The sequence below is a fragment of the Rattus rattus genome, chromosome 1 (genome assembly GCF_011064425.1).
Source record: "Rattus rattus isolate New Zealand chromosome 1, Rrattus_CSIRO_v1, whole genome shotgun sequence".
Taxonomy (NCBI): Eukaryota; Metazoa; Chordata; class Mammalia; order Rodentia; family Muridae; genus Rattus; species Rattus rattus.
In genome coordinates, this window is record NC_046154.1 from 260,045,809 (window position 1) to 260,070,340 (window position 24,532).

Here is a 24,532-nt window from a genome sequence, read left to right on the forward strand (position 1 = left end):
CCTTCTGGTTATACACCTTCCTATCCTCGAGAAAACTTTATGTATCCTAGAACCACAGAGTCTCCCTCAGCTTTTCCAGCATATAGGAGATTATAGGAAGAGTGTAGTCCTTGGATCCCCAACATTTTTTCTTAACACCTGGCAGAGTATGATCAAAAGTTCCAGAAAAAACATAGAAGTCCTTCCTTTGCCAGCTACTCCAGGCATCAGTCTTTGAGGCCTATCCATGTAAAAGACCTTACAGGACCTCTGGCCTCCACTTTAGCTTTTTTCCCAAGGCTAAGCAAACAAATATGCCACCCTGTCAGGTCACCTTGCAGCTTCAGAATTACCAGCTTTAAACCCTCTTATCCCTTTAGAGAGCCTAACTGAAGAAGGAACATCTTCCTCCAGGTCTTACCCCAAGAAGTCCTGAAAACTTTTTTTCCCCTTCCCTTTCCCTAAACTTGCTTTCTAGTCTGTAGATTTGGCAGAGGGGTTGGGGAATGAAAAAGAAGGGTCTGAGTCTGACTAAGGAAAAGTGAGGACCCCCCACCCCACATTCAGCTTCACTGTAAGGACCCCCCAGGTCTGATTTCCCTGAGAAGTCAGAGATAGGACATTTGCATCCTCCACAGTCTGCCACATCCCTTACCCCAGACTCTCTTTCAATAGGCACTGAACACCTGAAGTCAAGTGTTAACCTTTGTGTGTTTGTTCAGTGTAAACTTAGGCAACTAAGGTGAGGTGTCACCAGGCCAGAAGGAGGGGGATTAAAAAGAAACCATCAGACATTGACGTAAAACTAATTCACAGCCACTGGTTTATTATTGATCACGGGGGCATTTCACATCAACACTAAAATTCTTTATTGCAAGTTTTACAATAATCAAGTAAATTCAGTCCAAAAACACAATAACCACGATGGGGGTAGGGGAGCATCTACCTATAGACTGCCTCTCTGAACTGAAAGTTCATTTTTATTTTCTTTTGGCTCCTCAAACTGAACAGCTCCCAGAGGCTCTCCAGATGCATTTAGCTTTGTTTGCTGTCCTCCCCCCTCCTCCCACCCCCCCACAAGAATACAAAAGAACTTCATAGCTTTGTTCTCCTTAAAATGACTCCCCCCCTCACTAACCTCCCCTGGTGCATTTTCAATGCAAAAGGCCTAAGGAAAGGGAGGGGGGGTGAGGAGGAGAGAGGATGAGAATCCACTTACAAATCTCCCTTTCCTTTTTCTGTTCCTCATTTCCCCTGAAATTCACCCAAACCAGACCATCACACCTTGCAATATATAATTTTTGCAGCTTTTTTTTCCTTAAAAAATAAATACCCCCCAATGGCCTTAAAAGCAAAGCAAAGCAAAACAAAACAAAACAACAAAAAATAAAACCCAGCAGGTACCATGCTAAGACAACACCACATGCTTAAAGGGGTCCTTAACAGCAAAGGGAAAAGGGCAAGGGGCTTGTTTGTTTATCTGTTTTGTCTGTTTGGAACTGACAAGGGAGGAGACAGGAGGAAGAGAGAGAAAAAAAGAACCAAAAATATATATATATTAAATTCTATAAATAAGAGTCAATTTGTGTGTGAGGGGGCACGGAGCACAGGGTGGGGGCAGGGGTGTAAGTTATGTCTTATAACCTGGTGATGTCCTCTGCCCGTTGCTGCTCCGGCGGCGTGGCGCTCTGGGAGTGGTCTTCAGAAGTGCCGGGGGTGGCTGCCGAGAGGGTGCTGGGTGCAGCGCCGGCCGGGGGCGCTGACCTCACTTTGGTGTTGGGGAGTCGGTGGTCCTTCTTCCATTTCATGCGACGGTTTTGGAACCAGATTTTGATCTGCCTCTCAGAGAGGCACAGCGAGTGGGCGATCTCGATCCTTCTCCTTCGGGTCAGGTAGCGGTTGTAATGAAACTCTTTCTCTAATTCCAGGACCTGCTGCCGGGTGTAGGCTGTCCTCGAGCGCTTGGGCTCCCCTCCGTTATAATTGGGGTTCACTGGGGGAGGGGGAGGGGAAGCAAATAGTGGGGTTCAGAGGCAGCAGTCTCCCTGCCCCCACCCTCACCCCATCCTCAGCTTTGAGGAACAGGAGGGAGTGGTGGAAATAAAGTCATCAAGCTAAATGGGTTATAAAGAAGTTGAAGGAAGCTAGAGACTTTGTAGTGTAATAAGAGGGGAATCCTCATTGTAACGACACTGAATTATTTATGCGCCCTTAGAAAGCGAGCATAGTTTTCACACATACATAACAGATCGTAGCACATGGCTCGGACTGCCCAGAGTAGCTAAGCCATAAAATTTATGGGGGATGTAATTACCCATTCTCGCTCGTAAATCCAGTTCAATTGTGCTAACCCAGAGTCGCTCCTGGAGAGAGAGGGGGAAGGAGAGAAAGGAGGACGGGGCCAGAGGGGGCCAGGGAGGGTGGGGAGCGCCGGGAAAGGGAGGGGGGCAAAAAGCAAAGTTGCCTACCCGTGCTAACGTGAATTTTTTTCATCCAAGGGTAGACTATGGGCTGCTTGCTGGCGGCGCTGGAGGGATGGTCAGGGGCTGGCTGGCTGCAGGCTGGCGGGGCTGGGGACGGGGAGGCAGAGGCGCCTGAGAGAGGCGCCGGCTCGCAGAGCGGCTGCGATTTCTCAGGGTGGTGGTGGCCCGCCTGGGCCGGCCCGTGGGCTCGCGAATTGCCGGGCCCCTGGAGACTGGTGCAGCTATACTGACGCTCAGGGTAGCTAGGGCGCGGAGGCGGTGGTGGGTACAGCTCCTGGTGGTGATGCTGGAATCCCGATTCCCTGGTCCGGCCGTAATATTCCGGACTGTGTTCAGGGATGTAGCTATTTTGCGAATATTCTTCGCATGGAGGAAATTTCGGATCGATGTAGTTAGAGTCCATCAAATACGAGCTCATGATCATTAATTTCTGGAGTGGAAAATAATTTTTCTCGCTTTGTCGTTTTTCTGCTCCATAAAGCCCTCCTACTAGCTAGCGACCCTGTAAAGTTACTTTCACCATGTGACTCCGCCGGCCAATCACACCGAGCAACTCAGTCCCCGGATAAGGAACCGAATCGCTTTATTCAAAATGTATCCAATTTTTTGTGTGTGTGGTGCTGCTGCTGCTGAGGGGGTGGGGTGGGGGGATGGCTGGCAGAAGCTGGGGTGCTCACCATTGCACACCCCACCAGACTGACAATCCTCCCTTGCAGAAGATAGGTGGCTCCCAGCTCGACTCCAATGTCTGGGCATTGGGGGCTGTTGGTAGGCTGTGATTCAGCCCCCACCCAGAGTCTCCTCTCCGGCCTTCAGTGGACCCGGTGGGCCTCGGCTCCAGTGCCTTTCCAGTGGTCTCCATTATGGAAATCTTGTTGCAGTCTGTGTAGGTCATAGGGCAGCGCCCCTCTTTCGCAGGAAGAGGAAGTTCAATGAGGGTTTCAGTGGAGGTTGGATGGGGAGGGGCCCAGGCTGAGCTTAGAAGGCTGGAGAGCCTGAGCTGCCCTACCCCATCCAAGGATCCTGAAGCCCATTTCCCCTCTACCATACACACTCACCCAACCCTCTTGGCCAAGGGGCCTTGGAGACAGGGTCCCAGCAGTACTAGGCAGGTTGAGGCAGCTGGATGCAAATGATCCTGACGTCATTTCTGGAAGTCTAGGGCTTGAGCCCCCTCTGAAGAAAGACAGGAAGTGGTTGGCAAAAGCAGATTTCAGAAACCTTGACACCCCTGCTACCCACTGTCCTTCCCGGCCCAGGCCCCAAAGCAGAGGAGATCTACTAATGGCTCATGTATGATTCCTGATCCCTGGCCTGCTGACCTCACAGCACCTGCCAGACTGGCTCCGAGCAGCGAGAGAGAGAGAGAGAGAGAGAGAGAGAGAGAGAGAGAGAGAGAGAGAGAGAGAGAGAGAGAGAGAGAGAGAGAGAGAGAGAGAGAAGAGAGAGAAGAGGAGGAAAGAAGAAACGAGAGAAGAAGAAAGAAGAGGAAGAGAGAAGATGAGAGAAGAGAGATAAGAGAGATAAGACATCTGCCAGGAGTCAGTGCCCTGACCCAAGGTCCTGAGAGTTTTCCCTCCATGTCTTACCCTCGAGGGAGGCCTGTGTGGGCAGAGCCTCTGTGTAACACGTGTGTTTACATGTAAACACATATTCCCCTGAGCCAGCTCCAGGCTGCCTTCCAAAACGAAGAGGTGAGGTACCTAAGCTTTGGAGGCAGGGCAGGGGTCTCCGGCCTATTCTTGCCCTCCCTCCCTCTGCCACCCACACATAGAATATACTCATGGGAGGTGGCAGAGTTAGGGAAGAGAGAAGGGGCAAGGAAGGACTATTTTTCCAGCCGCTGGTTCCTCAGCTAGGGGTGGCCTCGTCATCAGACTCCAATTAACTGATCTTCTATAACTCAGAGTTGGGGGGGGCAGCAGAGGGGAAAGCCCAGGGTGGGAGCCAGGTCCCCTTGTTGTACTTGATAACAATTATAGTTTAAAATCATAGCTTGCCGGGGCTCGGCTATATTTTACTTGATAACAATAAAAGTGACACATAAAGTTAACTGTTTATGTTTTATTTATTAGACTAAATCTGCCAGCGGTGGTAGGAGCGCTTGCCTCGTCGCTACAGCTTTTATAGGGCTGTAAAACGTCATAAATCAGTCTCGCGGAATCGCCCGCACTCTTTGTGTCGGCGGCACAGGGCTGGCGGCCGCTGGCTGCCTGCTCCCTCCTTTCCACGAAAAGTCGTAATGTGATTTTTTTCCCTCTGATTTTATTATTATGATCGCCGCCGTGATTAGTCAATCTACCTTTAATTCGCCGCCCTATGCTGCCTCCTCCCAGCCCAGCCTGGTTGACACTTGAATAAGTACCTTTTAAAACAGCATAACAACTATTTGAGGGTTTAATTAGAACATCTGCAATTAAGGGAATGAGGAGGGGGAAGAAGGAGGGGAAAAAAAGCCCCGTTAGGGAGATACTGAAAATAGAAGATTCCCAACATTCTTCCCGCCACCTTTGGGATGTGGGAGAGGGTCCCCTCTTCCAAATTGGGGTTCACTTTGAGGGCTATAATAGGAGGGAACCACAGTAAAGCCCAAAGACACAGATTGGGCCTGTGCCTCTGGCTGCTTTCCCAGCTTCAATACTTAGGGCCCCAGCCCCAGCCCGGGCTCACCGTGGCTTGGCCCCCGTGACTTGGTGCTTCAAAGTCCTAGATACCCTCTTCCTAAGAGACAGCACCACCCCCCACCTCCACCAGATGGGGAGGGAACAGGAATTCCCCGGTGGTCAAACATCTCTTACAGGAGACTCCCAAACTTCCAGAGCTTTTGAAGAATCCTTGTTCCTTTGGACCTGAGCCTGAGTGTGAGGACCGCTGTGTGCTTGGAAGAGGAGCTCAAGGCTGTGAGTGAGGGGAATGCAGATACAATATTGTTGGTGGCAGACTTTAAATTTTATTCTGTCTCTGTCTCTGTCTGTCTCTGTCTCTCTGTCTCTGTCTCTCTGTCTCTGTGTGTGTTTCTGTCTGCCTGTCTCTCTGTCTCTGTCATCTCTGTCTCTCTGTCTCTCATGTCTCTGTTTCTCCCCACCCCCATCCCCCTCAGTTGCTGTTGGTGGAGGGGTGAACTACAAGTTGCTGGAGGTAGATAAAGGAAAGCTATTGCTGAATCCCATTCTAGAGAGGCCTAAGCAACTGCCCCCACTTATCTCACATGGCCCTCCAAAGCCCCAGAGAACAGGGGTAGGAAGACTGAGAAAAAGTAGAGCTCCTTCAGCCTTCAACTTGATCTCCTTTCTAGGCCTGTACCTGGCTGTGCTGCCTCACTCTGCCCCATCTGGGAATATTCTCTTCCCCTCCTGCAAAGGTGAGCTGTCTGCTTGCCTCTCCCTTTCCCAGCCTCATTCCTACCATCCCTGCCTCCCACTTCAACCTTCTTTTCTTCAGTTCTAGCCTCGAATTTACTAAGGTAACCTTCCCAAGACACTATCCAAAGTGGTACCTGCCCCTATACCTCCTAGACTTCTTAGCTCCTGCAGGTGAGTCCAGGAAACTCTCTTTGGGCAAGTTTAAATTAATACACACAGGTTCAGATGCCTCAAACTGAATGCCAAGTTTGTCTTTGGTTATTATGATTAACAAATACATATCCGTAATGCTATTAATATTTGTTAAAATATTAAATGCCTTTTGTGCAGCCATTAATAAATGGAGTTCCTATTCCAGGTTTACACAGCTAATTCAGCATGAGTACCAAGAAAGTAAAAATCTACGAAATCCCCCAAATGTGTCTACTCTCATCTACATCCTTTATAACAATAATAAAAATAAAACCAAAGAACAAACAAAAACTCTTTGGGGGATCCTGTAGCTTAGGAAAAGGAAGTTGCTTATCACATGGGTTAAATACCTCACCACACAGACCCATACAACGTGTTTACCTGAACATTGTTACAAACAAGGAAATCTTTCCTGTAGAAGATTCTTGTACTTAGCAGGGGCTTAACTGATGAAGGAGGGGGTACTAAAGAGGCCCTCCCCAGTGATGAATCAGTGTATCCTTTGGTTTCCTTTGTGCTTCCCTCTCCTGCCTCCTGCCTCACCAGCCCAAAGGCTCTGCCCTCACTTCCCTTGGTCCCAGTTTTATTCTTTATGTTTTCTGACCACATCTTGCCAGCATCCAAACGCTCTCCGCATGCTGCCCCACACCCCATCCTCTTTCTAAATCTCGATCTGGTTTCTCTTTCGGAAACATGTTTCAGTACAAAGCGCTTCCCTTCTGACACCACTGAAGAAAAATATGTGTCCATTGTTGTGAGAGGCCTTATTGTGCCTGGATTACCATACTGACCGTTGGCTAACCCATATTCCTCCCCTCCCCAGTAACAAGATGCTGGCTGAGGTACCTCGGCAGGCAGCTCCACAGATTCTGTGCCGAAGTAAAATCCCACCTTATACTCCCTGGATTTTCTGAGGAACGAAAAAATAAAATAAAATAAAAACAATTCAGGATGTAGACAGTAAAAAGAAGGAAAATAAAGGCCACTCCCACTCTCTGAAGTACAGGGCTTAGGCTGTTTTTCTTTTTTTCTTTTTAATGTATGTGCTTTGTATTGTTTTAGGGATTACAAATTACAGCACGCTTCTTTCCTTTTCCTCAAATAAATTGACTTTTAGATGGTATGCAATCAGGCAATTCATTTCAACTTGATTTTTTTTTCTCCCCCAGGCAACTTGAAAACCCCAAACTAAAACAAGATTCTTACACCAATTTTTCCCTTTGTGTATCTCTCTGTGTGTCATGAGTATATGTATGTTTTTGTCCTTCCCTAATGCCAGCAGGCAGGACTAATGTATGCAAAAGAATATGCAAATGCTTAATTGATTTTTTTCTTAAATCTCTTGTCAGTAAAAGTAATGAATTGGTCTAAAATGATTTTAATAACCTGGATGTGTCACTAGAAAATACTCAACCTCTTTCACCCTCCTGGAGCTGCTGATAGTCTCAGAAAAAGAAAAAGAAAAAGAAAAAAGAAAAAATCACAGAATGTTAATTTGTTCCCTTTAAAATATTAAAGATGAATTTCTCTTGTTTGTTCGGAGACCATAGCCAAAGTCCTCTTGCAGATCTCCCCCGCCTTGCCTTCCTTGGAATTCAATTTTCCTCAAATCTCGTTTAAAGTGGCTTTTTAAAAAGTGGCCGCATTTTAATATTGGTTAGACAGAGTGACCTGCATTTCACCTCGGGTGTTTGACTTGTTCCAATAGGTCACTGCCATGGGGTTATTGATGGGGAAACTCCATTGAAATTTGTCTCTTCGCAAATGGCCTTTAGATCTTCCAGCGAGTTCAATAACTAGTTATAATGTGGAAGGGGAAAAATGAAGGCCCTGGGCTAACGAATTTGATGCTTCATTTTTATGCTGGAGAAATTGTTAGTTAGAGGCTGGGTTCCCCCCACCCTCTGTTCATCCCATCTAGGGTCACCCCCCCCTTCAAAGCTGCTGGATTATATCTCCTATTAAGACTTGTGTTGAGGTATCCCTTTCTCTCTGATGCAACCCTTACTTATGAATACTGTTGTAAACTCTGACCCACAGATTAGGAAGAAGCTTGCTAATCTGTTGGAGGTTTGAAACCTGAACTTTTTGTTATTAGAACTTTCAAAGGAGACTAAATATGTCTTGAAAACAAAATCTAAGGATTAGGTTGGCCATAGGTTAGAGAGGGCTCCTTGGCACCTACAGTTGAGGAAACTGAAAACTCTTTTTGAGGGTTCACAGGGTGTTTCAAGGTGCTCTAATGTGTTCCTGGCCTCAGAATTTCCAGTCACAAGAGAGAGTAGGCACCAAAGGCCAAGAAGACAGTCAAGGACTAAGTATAGAGAGAATATTTTATGAGGGGTAAGGGATTCCTGGGTCTCCTTTAGGGTCACAGTAGGACTCCTGTGAACTTGGTTAGGTACTCAAAGAACTCTGCTCCTTCACAAGAAGGGTGCACCCCCAAGACCTAACTAAGACAAGACAGCCAGTGAGCTGGAGAGAGGGGGGATGAGAGGGTGAAGACTGTAAGATTTCCTTTCTTTCTGGAGTGCTCTAGAGGAGGGAGAAGAAAGGTCACAGTAAGATAGGGTAGGTCTTCATTTTATTCTTTCCTTGAAATCCCTAGAGATCCTCTGTGAGAAGGGACTGCACGGTTCTGCGGTCCTTGACCCAGCCAGAGCAGATCATTGCCATTATTAACCTCGATAATAACTGCATCTTCTTTTTACAGAATGGAGCTCCCAGCGCCTCATTCTCTCCTCTAGGTGCCTTTTCCTTCGCTTACCCTGGTCAAAGGGGCCCAGTTTGCTCAGCCCAAAATCTCCCCTGTAATAAGCCCTGTGGCCTCCTTCCAAGCCTCAGTCTAATCACCGGAGTCATCCAAAAGGTATGCCTTGGATCTTGGGTTGGTGTAACAAGGCGAAAGGGATGAGTAAGTGCCTAAAAAAAAAAAACTGGGGTGCTATCTCTCCCGCATTGTCTTAATCCCAGAGGATTTAGGTGCTACCCGGGTTCTCTGTCAAACTTGCTTGAGCAGATCCGTGTTACCAGTGGGATCAGGGAGAAGCCTCAACTGCTAATGAGTTTCTTAACAGCTTAAAACCTGGGAAGCTGGGGAAAGGGCTGTGGCAGCCTCCAGATAAGCCTGGGAGGATTCCCACTGCCTAACCCAGCGGGAAACAACAGCAAGGAGTTCTGAACTTCCCGCAGCGGCTAGGCGCGCCCGGCGGACAGGCCAGTCACACCCGCATGCTCGCCACCTCGGGTCCCCAACACTTAGGCCACAGAACCTCGGACAACCCCCCCCCACCGCAACCTCACCCCTCCCTGTTCTAATTACGTGATTGATTTTCTCTAGGGCTTCTTCGGGATGCCTCTGTCTCCGAGTGTTTAAATCTTTCGGCTCCCTTTTTGTTTTCCCGAGTTCTCCCGAGACGTGTCGGCTGCCGGCGCCTTTCGAGGTCCCTAGGCCGCCTCGCCTTACACTCCAAAGAAATGGCTAATCCACACAGTCCTGGGCGCGCTGAGGCTGCGACAATATGATCCTGCCCACCCGCCTCGGAGTCACTTGATGATGCGAGCCTCCCAGTTTGAGCTGTCCCCTGGCGCCTGGCCTGGGAGCTGGGATCCGCGGGTTTGTGTTTCTATTTGTTCCCAAGAAAGTGCGAGAAAGCCTGAGACCAAAGGAGGCAGGACGCGGGCTCGGACTCGCAGCTTTTTGCCTGGTGAACACCTGGGCTTGGCACTGGCTAACTAGCAACCCTGGCCACAATTCTACGAGTTCTACCGCCCTTTGGATCACAGGCCCTGAGGTCCTTGCTGCGGACCCCAACAAGCATCAGGCGATAGGGTCGGATTGTTACCCCACTGCCAGGAGGCCCCTCAACTTGGCCGCCCCAGCAGCAGACGGCAGCCTTTCCAGGTGGCTTCGGTCCGGGGGACCCTGCGGTCCAGCCCACTCCATTCAAAAGCTGCAGGTGAGGCGAGGAAGGGGAAAGGGCAGACGCGTCAGATTTGAGAGGAGTGGGTTAGGGTAGGGTGGAAGTGGAGGATTAGAGTCTAGAACTCAGCCTCTCCGGAGAAAAAACCGGCCGACCTCTTGCTCCCTTTTCCCCATCGGTAAAGAAAAAACTTTCATCCTTTTCCCCAACTGCTGGGCTTCTGCTCCATCTCTTTATTTACGATTAATAAACACTTCTCTGCTTCCTCTCCCATCGCTGTGTTCATTCATTGATGAGTCACTAGTAGCTTTTTTTTTTTTTTTTTTATGATACTGTGCAGTTTTTCCACAGAGAGAGGAGGGGTCGGGACGCTTCTCTCATGCGGAAGTTCAGCGAAGCTCGGGTTGGCCACAACCTCTTCCCTGCCCCCTGACCTACGGTGCCCCAATTCCTCCCTCCCAAATCCCTTCTGCACAGTCGCCGGGTAAATAAGAGTCAGTCTGCCTGGCTATTAGGATTCTGGAGACGTGGGCATCTGTAGCAATCATTAGTCAAAGCCGCAGAAGCCAACGCAGTCGTGGAGTTGGACAGAAAAAATCTTGGAAATGATATACAGGAGCTGAGGCGGCATCAATCCCGCCGATAAGAGCTCGGCTGCTGCGAGCAGGCGACCAGCTTAATTGGGCCCTGGGCACTGGAGAACAACGCGGGAGGGGAGCTTAGGGTGATACAATGGCCCCTGGCATCATTTGGGCACCTACAAAAATATTTAGGATTTAAACATATTTTCATCCTAGTTTCAAAAATCCTCTGTGTGTGTGTGTGTGTGTGTGTGTGTGTGTGTGTGTGTGTGTGTGTGTACCTAACCATCTTTCACCCCCATGTGCAGGGCCTCTGCAGTGGCTTTCTTTTCATTTTAGTAGCTGTCTTGAGTGGTATCGAAATTGGGAAGCTGGAACTGGGCCTCGGATCCCAGCTACAGCCTGGAAGAAGGCTATGATCCCCATGGAAGGTTTTCAGAATCCACATAAATCAGCTGGACCAGAGTTGGAGATAATCTTGGAGGTGGATAAAACAACTCGCTTTAATAGGCAACTCATTTAATTGGCACTGGCCCCTATCCCCATTCACCAAATACCTTTATGGGTCAGAAAGTGTTGGGGGAGCAGACAACTGCAGAAAGACTTAAAGAAAAAATTAGGGAAACTCTATGCCCCTAGACCCAGATACGTTGTGGGAACTATCTCTAAACAGATGCTCAAATACTCTAAGTTACAGAGAAACTGAAATGACCTATAAACAATTCCACAGACATAGCTTCAATGTGTAGTATTTTGTGGGCTAAGAACCTTGAATAAATCTAAATAAAATTTTCAAAATAGAAACCGAGTCATGCGTGCACAGCTCTTTCTAACTAAGGAGGGAAAACTCCAAATATTCACTTAGATGTTTAGACACAGCTGTACGAACACATACATCCAACAATTATTGAGAAAGTTTGGTCATATGCACACAAGAATCTGACAGAGGACTGTTAAGTTCACTGCAGGTCTATAAATCTAAAGATCTATAAATCTGCATATAAATGTGGAACAGAGAAGGATATGAAGCATACATCATGATAGAGACACAGAAGAGTCTAGAAGAGAATTTTCATGTGTGCTATAGAAGTACTCTGCTCTCTATGAAGAAAGACATGATGTGGGTATTGCAGTGTATCTGTTCTGAGAATGAGGGGGTTTTTCTGCTGCTTATGGGTGTCTTTTCTGAAAAGTGGATGAGGACAAACTAACTTTGCAGTATTGAAAGACTCCAGGAATTTATGTAATTTGTGGCTTTGTTTTCTATGTGTAAGGGCATCTCACTGGCAGTGGATGCCTGAAACTCTAAAAGTTGTCCAGATAAGATGTTGCTTGAAGCTCAGTGTGCTGGTGAACACCTTTAATCCCAGCACTTGCTCAGGGTCAGCCTCGTCTGCAGAGCAAATTCCAGGACAGTCAAGGCCACAGAGTCTTAAAGAAAAAAATATATTGCCCAGACTTAGAGGGAGGTGGAGGTCTGTTCCTTTTCTTTAGCTCAGTAGACCCACACCTCAGGATGGGAAGAGAACTGTGGGACTGAAGTGGTTTGGTACCTGAAGGCTCATTAATCATCATTTCAAAATAGAACCATTAAGGCAAAATGTATTCAGTTTGGTAGGGAGATCTGTTTGAAGGCTGTGGACTTTCCACACAGCCTTTTCAGTCACAGCTAGCAGTTCTCACCATTGTTATAGTACCAGGTGAGTTCTCTATATGCCTCACTCCTGTACTTTCTGTCTCTTATACGCCTTGTCAAGAAGGGGTTTGTTTCTTGGGAAAGGGTACAAAGAGACAGCTGAGAGATGCAGGAGTCATGGGATCTCTACCTTTCAGGCTCTGGAGCTGTTTGTCTTCAAAATTAGTTCCTGGAGATTAAGGAGTCTGACTTGCGTGAGGGAAAGGAAAATGAAGGGTTTGATTTTTACAGCTGGAACTTTGAGTGTCTTGGGGGCAAGGGGAAGTCACTAACTGGCCCCTTTCTTACTGCGGAGGATTTGGGGGACTCTGAAAGTCCTTTTATTTTTCTTCTTTGGTTTACTGAAGAAGAGAGGTAAGGAGAGGTCTTAGGTGGGCTTGGGGAAGTGCAGTCCAATCTATCAGCTAGCCTGGGAGCAGAGTGATTTACAAAGCAAAACCTTAGATGCTACTTCCTGAGGACTCACCAGATCAAAACAGCCTCCTTAGGTGTTTATGACCCATCTCTACTCACGACAGGAAAAGCTCCCTCAATAAAACCTTAGCCACCCCCATCCTCCACAGGAACACAATCTGATCTGAAGGATCTGACCCCTTATTACTCTCTCTGTCTCTCTCTGTCTCTCTGTCTCTCTGTCTCTCTGTCTCTCTCTCTCTCTCACACACACACACACAGAGAGAGAGAGAGAGAGAGAGAGAGAGAGAGAGAGAGAGGAGAGACTGACAGAGACAGAGTTAAAGAGAGAAAGACAGTTTTCCAACTAGAAAGTTGACTTTTTACAACTTAAACAAGTATTTCATTTAAAAAAATTTCCCTTAATATCTGAGCAAAGAGACTTTTGAGGCTGGAGAAGGCAAAGGTATTTCATTGTATAAGAATGTGGTGTCTTAACCCCCATCCCACCCCTAGGCCCTCCAGTTCCACATAGTTCAAAACTCAATCTAGGACAACAGGATACTGAGAGTCATCAAGAGCATAGCTGCCACACATTAGGGGCTATTCCAAGGTTTGAGGTTTTTCAGAGGTGGGAGAAGAAGCTCAAAGGTTGAAGGCTGGAAGAGTGGGGGTGGGGAGGACAAATGGTTTCTGTCCTGAGCTAATGGAAAGAGGGAAGACTGGGAAATTGGTTAGAGGCTGGTTTACTGTGTCTACCCAAGCTTCTCACCTCTATCAAAGCATAATTTAGGTATATACATATACTTCTGTGTGTTAGGTCCTTATGTTGTTCAGGGATATGAGAAAGCCAGGATTCCTGGAAGGCAGAACTAGCCTGCTTTTGACCGACAGTGAAAAAGAAAATGTATCCCAGGAAAGTAAGCCTACACATTCCACACTCCATCTTCCTCATGACTTTACCATGACTACAGATCAAGGTAGAACTAGAGAGATAGGCCTCCTTCCTGCACTACCTTTTTTTTTTTTTTTTTTTTTTTTTTTTTTTTTTTTTCAGAGCTGGGGACCTCAACCCAGGGCCTTGCCCCTAGGCAAGTGCTCTACCACTGAGCTAAATCCCAACCCCTTCCTGCACTACCTTACAGGGTAAGGTATATGACCTTTTATATGACCTCACCATAGCTCCTAATGATGGTGAATCAGAGGCTGAGTAAGATACTAAACAAATGTTCTTGACCAACATTCCCAAGTTTCACATTGGGTACACACACACACACACACACACACACACACACACACAGAGAGAGAGAGAGAGAGAGAGAGAGAGAGAGAGAGAGAGAGAGAGAGTAATGTCCGTATTTTTTCATTCCTTTAGCCTTAGGAGTGGGAGAGGGACAAGAGTTCCAGTATCCTGTCAGACTCAAGAACAAAGGTATCGATCAATATGGTATTTGGCCCACACACAACCTGTAATTTAGGGGGAACTTCTAGAACTCCATGAAAGCAACTCAGAGAGATCTTATCAGAAGGAGCACACCACTAGGGGTTAAAAAGACCCAACAAAGGTGGGAGGGGGGGAGGGGATTTGATATCTTAGCCTTCCAACAGTCAGAGCTTCTATTAGATCCCTAACCCCAAAACCCTAGCCTGGCATCGTAACTCCATATTTTCTTTTCACTTTCTGAGTGCCTCTGTTGCTCCAGCTGCACTTTGGAGGAGCCTCAGAAGGACAGTGTTGTCCTCCCAAGAAAAGGACACAGAACTAGAACAAAGATGTTTCAGCATTTTCCCCTTCAAAAACAACCCAAAACATCTAACAGAAAGACAGCATACTTGGTGCGAAGAGGGGATGGGTCACTGTGGGAAATCTCTGTCCCTTGGGCCTGTGGGAACAGAGCAGATCTGCTGTCTTTCCTCACCTAAGATGGGATCTGGTAAGCCATGTGTGACAGGACCATACTGAAGGTGGCCTCAGACAAGGTCAAGACAAAGGAAACATGTTTTAGTGCTAGTTCATGAAAGAGGCAAACAGAGCCCTGTGCTTTAGAAGAGGGCTCCTGTTTCTGGCTTCTTACCCTACCCCTACAACCTATGGCATTATTCACAAATCAGCCCCACTCAGAAGACAATCGGATGATGATGGGGCAAGGCAGTCCTCATTCTTGTACCCTATCCATAAAACCTGCAGAGAAAGGCTTCAAAGGTCCAGGGAGAGTGCCTACCCTTTAGTTCATGGAGTACAGAAGATCATAGATGGACGTGCATGCAGAAGAATTCCATTAGGAACTAACTCCTGGCAAAAGCGGGGAGAAAGGAAGAGAGTGCCGACATTACCAGTGTCCAAATACCTACAAACACAGCATTTCCTTTGTATACACTTGGTATGGCATCTGGAGCTGTTGATCAGAGGTTATTCTGATCCGCTTACTCTAGTTTGATCCTCATAAACACAATGTCAAAAAGCGGGAAACTGTGTCTTCTGGCAGCATAAACACGGGATCACTATACATATACATTTACCAGTATATGTATTAATATATGCATATTTTGAACCTGGGTCTTGAGCGTGCCGTACACATGCTTTGTCACTGAGCTATACTCACCAATCTTATTATATCTTGTTAAAAGAAAGGAAGGGAAAGTGTCTTAAGCAAACCCATCAACTGTTGAATACAGAGGCAGAAAATTCTTTGAGTCCCCTCATTTTTTTAAGACTCCCCTTAACTGTGTTAAAGTAATTTGACAAACTAGCGGTACCAAGCATAATTTTCAAAAGCCATCTCCACTTTAACTATCTTGTCCAACCGTGCTTGAGGCAGTCTGATAAAGCTAATTGCTCCTGGAGCCTTACCAGAAACTTAATCTTCTAACTGTCCTACCTGTCCCTAAAAGGATCGCAAAAGAATGAAACTCCAAAAGGTAAAAATGGCAGGAAGGTGGGAAGCAACTCAGAATTTTAATTCGGGGCTGCAGTTCCACCCGTATTTGCTCTGTAGCGTAATTTAGAGTCACCTCCTGAAGCTACGGGGTCACACTAGCAAAAAAAGCTGCCTCCATCTGACAACTTCAGATCCCGGAAAAACCGGGACTTAACACCACAAAAAACTTTGTTAGGAACTAGGGGGGCAAAACGCTCCTCAGAACAGCTTCTAAAATTGAGGGCGTGGACTGTAGTCTACTTGAATAGCTCCTCCTTGCGCTCTTCCGCTGCTGTCTGTACTAGGGCCCACCCAGGTTCTTAATCCAGTGTTGAGGAGGGAGGAAAAACCCGAATAGAAGAGGCCTATCCAGACACTGATCCAAGCACTCACTTTTTTGCTGATTGGTTGATAGGGGCATGTGACTCCGCTAAACACTTTACTGATTGGTTGTTTTGCTTCTTCTGGGGTTAAAGACCTAGGAACAAAATTAAAAGCTTTCTGGGTAGGCTGGGACATCTTTGGCATTTGATTGTTTACCCATCCCCCCCCCATCTCAAATTAGAAAAGAGGGTGGGAAAACGAAGAATCTCAGTTCCCTTTTGTGTTTGTATTTCCAGGTGAGACTGGCCAAAACATTAAATATACATACATACATATGCATACGTACATACATACATTCACACACATATATGCACGCGTTTATATCGACCTGACCAAAACAAAGCGTCTGAAGGGAGAAGGGAACTATTGTTAAAGAAAGAAGGAAAGATATTGAAATGGAATTTTTGAGCCTGAAGATTAAAAAGGGGTGGAGATGTATCAAATGCCTCCCAAGAGATGCTGTGTAAATCCACAAAACGCAGAAACACCCTCACTTCCTCCCCTACTCAGAAAGAAAGAGAAAGGGCTGAGATTGAGGAGGCAGGAAGGGCACTGGAGTGTTACCAGGGAGTGCAGCGCTGGCCCAGACTAAATTCTGGTTAAAGGCCCTTGAGTTCTGCTGAGGCCCTGGGGAGGCCTGAGGGAAGGAAGGAACAAGTCGGGATAAAAGATCAAGAGCAATGCCCTCAAAATCACAGACTGGCAGGTGAACAGCCTGAGGAGGAAACTTTTTGAATGGGCTCCTGGACAATTTAAGACTCTCAGCAAGACATAAAAGTTGGGGCAAGAGGGTGGAGGAAGCAAGATCAGGGTCCTGAGAGGGGGCATCAGAGGAGCCCCCCACATTGAGACCTGAGCTCTCAGTGCTTGAGAGTTTAAGCACAAGTGGGATGTGGTAAAGTTGGGGGCTTGGTTAACCTCCTCCTCCTGCCTTAGGGCCTCTGTAATCTCTAAATCTGCCCCATTGTTAACCTCTACTTGATTTCTGCTGTGCTGCTTGCAGCAGGGTGCCCTGAGTTATGCTAGCCGTGTGACATCTTTCCCCTACAATGGCATTTTTCCACAGAGCAGGTGCACACAGACCCCTCTCACGCAGAAGCAGTCCTTTCTTCTGGAAGGCTGCTCCCCCTACTCCCCTTTCCACTTTTGAAACGCCCTGGCTTCCAGTCTTTACAAACCTTCCCTGTCACCAGGCAGTGCACGAGTATCCTGAGTCACAAGTCACTTTTCTGGATTAGCTTCCCTGACATCCTGGGAGGCACACCTTACAGGTGTGATGGGTACATGCTTCTTCCTTTTGCTACCTTTGTTACTCCTTGATATAAAACTGAAGGGAGTCCTCCCCCCCCCCAGGGTACTTGCACAATATGGGTCTTGCTAGTTCCAGCCCTAGGGAGCCACATCCCCTTCTCTTCCCACCCACAGGTAGGAGGGGGCTTTCCAATGCCTAGCAAATAAGTTGCCTCTGTCCTTACCGAAATCCAACACTCCTTTGCTGCACACCAAACAGAGACCTCTAGGTTTCCAGGGCCTAGCTTTACCTAGGCAAGCCTGGGGCTGAGGGAGGGACTAAGTAGCTAACAGTGGGAAAAGGTATAAGCATTAAAGGCCCCAAGCACCCTCAGGCCCTGGACTTTGGAGGCTGAAATAGCTGCCCACCCAGGCCTTTGAGATCAGTCTAAGCATCAGTCTGTGGGTTCAGAAACCACAAAGCTATCTTTCCCTGTCTTCCTTCCCCAGCTTTCTACTCTGCACATACTCTTCCAGTGGCCAAGAGGTGAACTGGCCTCTGTATGGAACAGTGGACACCAGAAGCATTTTGCATTCGTATTTAGGGTTTATAGAACCCCACAACCACAGCCAAGTTTCTGGCTCTGGCTTGTCTTTCTTCCCAATCCACAGAGTAGCAGGAAGACCTTGCACAACTCTGAAAGTGCAAGGCCTCTTTCTAGCCCAGCTGACTAGCAGCTAGGCTGGATGAAGGCTACAGAGGGGAGGGCTGATCTAGGGAAACAAGGTCCTCCAGCTTCCTACTTCCCAGCATCTTTCCTCCTTCTCCCACCCGGGCGTGAGGAAGTCTCGGGAGGCCTTTTTCTTTTCCCCCTTAATGAGTGAGAATCTTCTTCTTTCAGGTCAGGGAGGGAGTTAGGTAAATGAGAGGAAGGGTCTGATAGAGAGAAAGGGGACAGAGAATTAACTTACAGCGATCGCCTGGGATTCATTTGCGAAGACGTAACCTCTCTCACCACCATCCCCAGCGCTGTAGTCCCCTCTAACTGCCAGGCCCTCTGTCCTAGCATTAAACCTCACCAGCAGCTGTGTGGCTGGACAGTTAAGATTATATATGATGTAAATATATTGTGGGTTTGTCAGCTCTCCCTACACCATAAAACTTGGTTTAATGACATCACGTGGTCCCCCAAGAGCCACTCACGGGCTTGCCTTCGGGCCATTCACATAAATAACCTCCAAAAGTTTCAAACTCCTAAATTCACATAGAAGCCTTTCCTATTTCGCTAATGCTCAGTTGCACTAAAAAGCACTTGTGCTGCCCCTTTGCCCCTCCCCCACACCCCCTTGCAAGGGGGGAGGGGGGAGAAGGTGAATCCTTATTTATTTACTTATTTACTTATTTCTCTATGGACCCGATGCCTTCGAGGTCCTGTTGATACTTTTCTTCCTATTTTTTTTCTCCTCTAATTGCTCAGAGTGGGCCGTGTCCCCTCTTCCCACTCCCCGGGGAAGGTAAGTCATGATTTTTCCCCTTCTTTCCTGCTGCCAGAGTGGGTGGGTTCTAGAGGAAAAAAAAAAAGAGAGAAGTGGGCTCCTGCTGTACCATCACCTTTTGGGACCCAGGATCCCCTTCATTTACTCTCTCAGAGTAATGTTAAGGCCTGGAACTTGAAAGTTGGTCCAGTGGCAGCTTGGTGGGATAGACCCCAAGCAGAAGCTTCTGGTCAGAGAGAAAGTAAATTTCTAGGCCTCCACCCCCCACCCCAGTAATTGGGAGGTCTTCTGCCTTGGTTGCCTCTGCGGAACTGCGGAACTGCCCTGCCGCAGCTGTAGCTAGACAAGGGCTCAAGCCTGAGATGGAAAGGCAGGGAGCTGGAGGCACGGTCCCACCCCCTCAAGCTTGGGCAAGCTGAGACAGTTCTTCAGCTAGCTCCTCCAGGGAAAAAAAGAGGTTCATGCCTGCAGAGAGGGGCCAAAGAACTCTAGAGTGATGGTGAACTTTGCCAGGCTGGTCTGATCAATATCGCTCCTATTCCCTCCCCATCAAGCCCTGGTGTGTTCCCCCTGGGGAGGAAGCACAGGTCCTCCTGAAGTCTGGGAGGCTGGAACCGGTGAGTGTGGGCGCCATAACCCTCTTCCTTATTTAACTGCTACCCATCCGAGCCGCCAGTGCTTCTTCATGCTTCAATGCTCACCCAATAGTTTTACGCAGCATGTAGAAAAAATTAAAATAACTCCCTGAAGAAAACCACACATTCTCTCTCTCTCTCTCTCTCTCTCTCTCTCTCTCTCTCTCTCTCTCTCTGTGTGTGTGTGTGTGTGTGTGTGTGGAGAGAGAGAGAGAGAGAGAGAGAGAGAGAGAGAGAGAGAGAGAGAGAGGGAGAGAGAGAGAGAGGAGGGGTTGCTTGAGGCTGGGCTGCATGCCTGCAGGGTGCAAGTTGAGGGGAGACTTTAGCAGTGTTCTAACCTTGCCTGAGCACAGAGCAAAGGGAAGGGTGGTGATGGGTGTAGCTCGACAAACATGTGCTGAGACCTCCTACAGGCTCTTGAGTTTTCTAAAAGTGACAGACAATTGTTTAGACAGTGGGATGCAGTGAAGTCAGACCTTCAATAAATCCAAAGAGCATAAACATTAATAATCATAAAAAGAAATCTCCCTGCCCCCTCCTCAGAGTTACTCTGTTCTCTTTCTGTCCTAGTGTAGAGCAGCCTTTAGCCCGGCTTCAGATCCCCGCTCCTCCAGGGTGGGGGGGCCTAGGCTTGGCTCCAGGAAATCACCCCATTGTGGGAAGCTGGAGAGGAAGTGCAGTAAAGTTTTATGGACCTACACCGCATTTGTTTCTCCTGTAAAGTACTCCCTCCTCCATCGCGTGGACCCTGGAGTGGAGCTGAGAAGAGCATGGACCTAGGCCAGCCCCCGCCCTCTGTGAATTAGCTGTGTCCCCTCTCCTATCAGCCACCCTCCCCATTTATACAAAATCTCAGAGACTGTGATAGATGACAAACAGGCATGGATCCTGCCCTGGTCTACACCGCTCTTACTCCAGTTAACTGCCCTGCATTGGCTTAGACCTTAGAAGACAGGGAGCAGTTTGTATGTTTTCTCTAAGGCAAGCACATACTGCAGGTTGCATTCGGTGTCCCCCTAGTCCCCCTTGCCCCATCCCATGTCTTAGAAAGCTGAAGAACATCTCAAACCAAGGTCAACTCCTCTTCCCCCAAACCCCTTTACCAAGTAGTGCCTACTATTGCTGAGAATCCTCTGAGATCAAACATAGCCCAAGACCGAGGACCCAGCCGTTCTTCCATGTCCAGAAAAGAACCCCAGGGATAACCTAGACCCAGAAGGGCCTGAATCTAAGTCAGTGGAGCCGCAAGTTCCTTTGCTCTGACATAAAGCACAGACTACAGAAAGTCTAGAAGCCTCAAGTCTTTTTAGCCAACATGAGAATAAGATATAGAAAAGTCTGGGTGCCTTGTACACCCCACATCATGTGGAAACGACAGTACAACAGTACAGGAGCTCTCCAGTGTACTCCCCTTCACCCCAGAGGCCCTTCTTGGAACCATGAATCAAAAAGGCACTCAGATTTTCCCTATCCTTGCTGATCCTAAACGTGCTTAAAAATATTTTTTTAAAGGGATGGCTTAGAGACAGGGCCTCCCCATACATCTCAGAGCCTATTTTCACACATCTACTCAATGCATGCCCTAAACAGATAGAAGTCATTGAATCTTTAGTCCTGTTCTTTTTCTGGCTTTATTTGATATGACAAAATATAGTTTCAGGAAGGACTTGGAGTCAATAAATAGTTGGGCAACTGCAATGGGGGCAGGAAGGTTAGAAAGTCATAGCAAGATACATAGGATAGCAAAAAGCTTCAAAGAACCACTTGCTAGGGTCCAAAGGCAAGAGACCCCAATAGTTGAGCTAGCTAGCAGGCTGGGACTGTGAACCTGAGAGTGCATGCAGCAAGCCAGGCTAGGGAAGATCCCGGGCTTTGGGGAGGGGGTTGGAAGGTTTAGAGAGCATAGGACAACCTCCAGGGCTACAGGCCCACTTTCACTTATCTCCCTCTTTCATATGCAAATCATTAATAAGCAAAGACGAGTTTAGAAGTTATAAAGGTTAGTTGAAAGCACCCCGGATTCTGGCCATAGGCTCTGCCTGGCACAACCAGCCTTCAGCAGCCTGGCCAGCCTAGGCAGGAACAAAGAAGGGGGTGAGGTGGAGGTCGGGGAGAAGGGGTTACAGTCTGTCTCACCTTAACTCAGGTTAGCCGAGCTAGGGCTCAGAGCTGGGAGAGGCAACCCAGACTGAGGCTTATTCAATACCCGCCCTACAAGAATGTGCCCCGGGCCTGGGGTGCTCAGCTGAGCTGAGGCAAGACAGGCAGTGCAGGCGGTCCTGCAGAACCCTGGGTCGATGGGGATTCGGAATGCCAAAGAAATGCGCTTTTGTCTGGGAGGCCAGGAGCCAGTGCTCTAGCCTTTGCCTCAAAATCTAGAAGGAGGAAAACCGAAAAGGAAGGGCTCAGGGACCACAGCCGACCAGGGTGCTCTCTGAGGAGGGCTCCCTGCTTGCTCTAAAGAGCCTCTTTGCTCTTCATTTTGGAATCTTTCTTCCACTTCATCCTGCGGTTCTGGAACCAGATCTTGATCTGTCTCTCGTTGAGACACAAGTTGTTGGCGATCTCTATGCGCCTGCGGCGAGTGAGGTAGCGGTTAAAATGGAATTCTTTCTCGAGTTCCAGGGTCTGGTAGCGCGTGTAACTGGTTCGGGACCGCTTGCCATCCGTCTCTGGAACATAAATCCCCCAAAACCAGGGAGGGGTGAATAGCGTGCAGCACCCCAACGTCCCACCCCAGTCCCAGGCCCCACCCGTGGTCGGAGGGAGTGGAGGTGAGCGCCGTGGGACAGGCCAGAAGGGCCGCAGGCGGACAGGCCCAGTCCCGGGAGAAGAGCCTCTGCCTGGGCAGGAAACTTTCCACCGCCGCCTTCACTCTGCTGCCGGAGGGGCTGAGGGGGGATGGGGGGAAGAGGGAGACCCAGGCTCGGACCGAACAATAAGCACCCTCGAGATCCGAGCACCGGGGACCCCCCTCCCGCCCCTCCCGAGTCGCTGGAATCCTCCGGAGCCGCGAGCACTGGCCGAGCCGGCTCCGCAGGGGAGGGAGGGAGCCGCGGGGGGATCCCCACTCTGGAGCCCCATGCTCCTCACCCTTCAGATCCCTCTATTTTTTTAACTCCCTCCCTCTCCCCCCAAAATTGAATATTGCCTTTTATACACGTTTTGTTCCTATGATCCAATTATGTCGTCGTAAATTTGGGCGCACACAGCCTCTAAGCCTTTTAGTGGACAGTTTTACGAGCCATTGATGCCTGGATCGTAAAATTTATGGCCGCAGGTTTTTTTTTCTTTATTTGCCCCGCATGGCCTATAAAACCCAGGCGGACCCGAGCGCGCAAAATGAAGTCCTAAAGTTTACCGTGGCTCATGTGCAGTTTGGTCATCCACGGGTAAATCTGTGGCGGGGCCGGTGGCTGGCTCAGTCCGGCAGGCTGCCCTGTCTGCGCCTGCTCCTCTTTGATCTCCCCACTGCTCTTAGCTCGCTCCTCCAGCGCCGGGCGGGCCGCCTTCTGACTGTACATCCCAGGGTTCAGAGGAGCCGCTTCGTCTCTGCCCAGAGCGTGTCCCGGAGCGGCCGCAGCGCTGCAGGCGGGGCGGTCGGGGTGAGCCCGGGGGTTGGCAGCCATGTCTACCCCGTGGAGAGAGTTGGAAGGCGCAGGCGGTGGGAAAGTGATGCTTAAGTCCAATCCGCCGTAGCAGTACCTGGATGCCTGCACCTCTGAGGCCGATCCATAGTTCCCACAAGTTTGCATGTTATAGGCAGGGATATTGGGGCTCTGCTTATAGAATGAATTGGCTACGTAGGAGCTCATGGCGGGGAGGGCCCAAAAAAATTTCTGCACCCTTTTTGATTAAGGGTGATTTGTGACTCTTTGAAGTTGAGGGGGTTTTTGTTCTCCAAAGTGCACAATTTATAGGTGGAGATATCTCTTTCTTTATCCTATGCGCTCTTCCCAAATAAGGGAGCCTTAAATAGAGTCACGTGACTGGAGCGGCCACTCATAAATTTGGCTTGATGACCTCCGGGAGGTTAGTGATGGAAGCCGGCGAAACGCATCTTGATATGTTGGCAAAGCCGTGGGGCGGGGGGGGGGGAGCTGAAAGAGAAAGAGAAGCAAGGGGGAGGAAAAAATGGTTCTTGGAATTGGGGGGTAGTCGGGACAACGAGCTCACAGCGACACCTGGTGCCGACTTGGAGGAATTGCATCTGTAGCATCGCTTGGTCTTCTGGCAGTCAGATTGTAGAGAAGTTGTTGCTTGTTGGACAAACTAACCCTTGAGCTTGTCTTTAAAATTCTGTTAAAATTTCAGAAAAGATGAGACCTTATTTAAGAATTACTCTGGTGGTTTTCGTAATGGATAGTGCCAGTCCTCCATCTCCAGAGCCTTGCAAACTTCAATGATGACTGAGAAGGAGACTTGGGGGTAGTAGCTAAAGCCCAGGGTGGAGAACCAAGAAGATTATCTTGGGTTACCTAAACTAAAGGTCAAGGCTTCTTGCTTAGGAGAATTGAACTCAGTTTTGATGAAGAGGAGCTTCTCTTGTAGGCTTGGAAAAAATTAACCTCTGGGAAGGTAGGCAGGATACCTAAGAGGAGGGAGGGTTCCTGAGGGAGCAGAAGCAGGCAGACAGGCTGAGAGTCCTAGGTACTCTCTGGAATGTGACTGGAGGTGAGGGACCAGGTGGACCCGGGTAGACTTCACAACGTTAGGCACCCTAGAGGGGCAAGAGGCAACATTCCCTTGCATGTAACGGAGGACCCTTCTCCGTGTGATTCTCATGGGGTAAAGGATGCCAGATATTTCAGATGACCCCCAAGAGCATAGAGGGACAAGATTGAAACCTCCACAAATATTATGAGCAAGGCAGAGATAAAGGCCTGCTTTTACTCTTTTAGGGGTAAGCCCTTAGCCTGGGTTTCCCGGTAACCTCAAGCTAAAAGGCCCATGGGGAGGGGACTAAGTCGGGCAACCCAGACATAGTCTTTGGCCAGGGTTTCCTCAACCTTTGGGTCCTATCCCCTGCTTCTTATTTCCAGACCCTACTCCTTACAGCATTTCCTCAGGAACTCTCAGCCTCTGCCAGAACCCACCCCCGCCCCCACTGGCGGAGGCTCTGGAGGGGGGCTGTGGCAGGGACCTGGAGAGTCTGGAAAACTCAGGCCGATTTTTACCCCCTCCGGGAGACCTCCCACCCCACTTCTCTCCTAGGCCCACTCAGGTTTCTAGGCTGAGGCTTGGGGAAAGAAGTCTGGA

At 48.6% G+C, this 24,532-nt stretch overlaps 2 protein-coding genes across 2 annotated transcripts; both read right to left on the reverse strand.

The window, feature by feature from the left end:
- Positions 1-779: 779 nt before the first annotated feature.
- Hoxc4 (homeobox C4) lies at positions 780-3,313 on the reverse strand. Its single transcript, XM_032884311.1, has 2 exons — positions 2,448-3,313; positions 780-1,972 (listed from the first exon to the last, which is right to left on the reverse strand). Exons 1-2 carry the CDS (start codon positions 2,884-2,886, stop codon positions 1,617-1,619), a joined length of 795 nt encoding a protein of 264 aa, XP_032740202.1. The 5' UTR covers positions 2,887-3,313; the 3' UTR covers positions 780-1,616.
- A 17,567-nt stretch (positions 3,314-20,880) lies between these two features.
- On the reverse strand, positions 20,881-23,162 carry Hoxc5 (homeobox C5). Its single transcript, XM_032884343.1, has 2 exons — positions 22,635-23,162; positions 20,881-21,945 (listed from the first exon to the last, which is right to left on the reverse strand). The coding sequence occupies exons 1-2, from the start codon at positions 23,086-23,088 to the stop codon at positions 21,731-21,733; spliced, it is 669 nt and encodes a 222-aa protein (XP_032740234.1). The 5' UTR covers positions 23,089-23,162; the 3' UTR covers positions 20,881-21,730.
- Positions 23,163-24,532: the final 1,370 nt, after the last annotated feature.

Excerpts from the sequence above, each read along its gene's own strand:
- Hoxc4 (XM_032884311.1), bottom strand. The coding sequence starts at position 2,886 with ATGATCATGAGCTCGTATTTGATGGACTCTAACTACATCGATCCGAAA. Across the intron at positions 1,973-2,447 it reads AAAAATTCACGTTAGCACGG|TGAACCCCAATTATAACGGA; the intron begins GTAGGCAACTTT and ends CCCCTCCCCCAG.
- Hoxc5 (XM_032884343.1), bottom strand. The coding sequence starts at position 23,088 with ATGAGCTCCTACGTAGCCAATTCATTCTATAAGCAGAGCCCCAATATC. Across the intron at positions 21,946-22,634 it reads CAAACTGCACATGAGCCACG|AGACGGATGGCAAGCGGTCC; the intron begins GTAAACTTTAGG and ends TTTATGTTCCAG.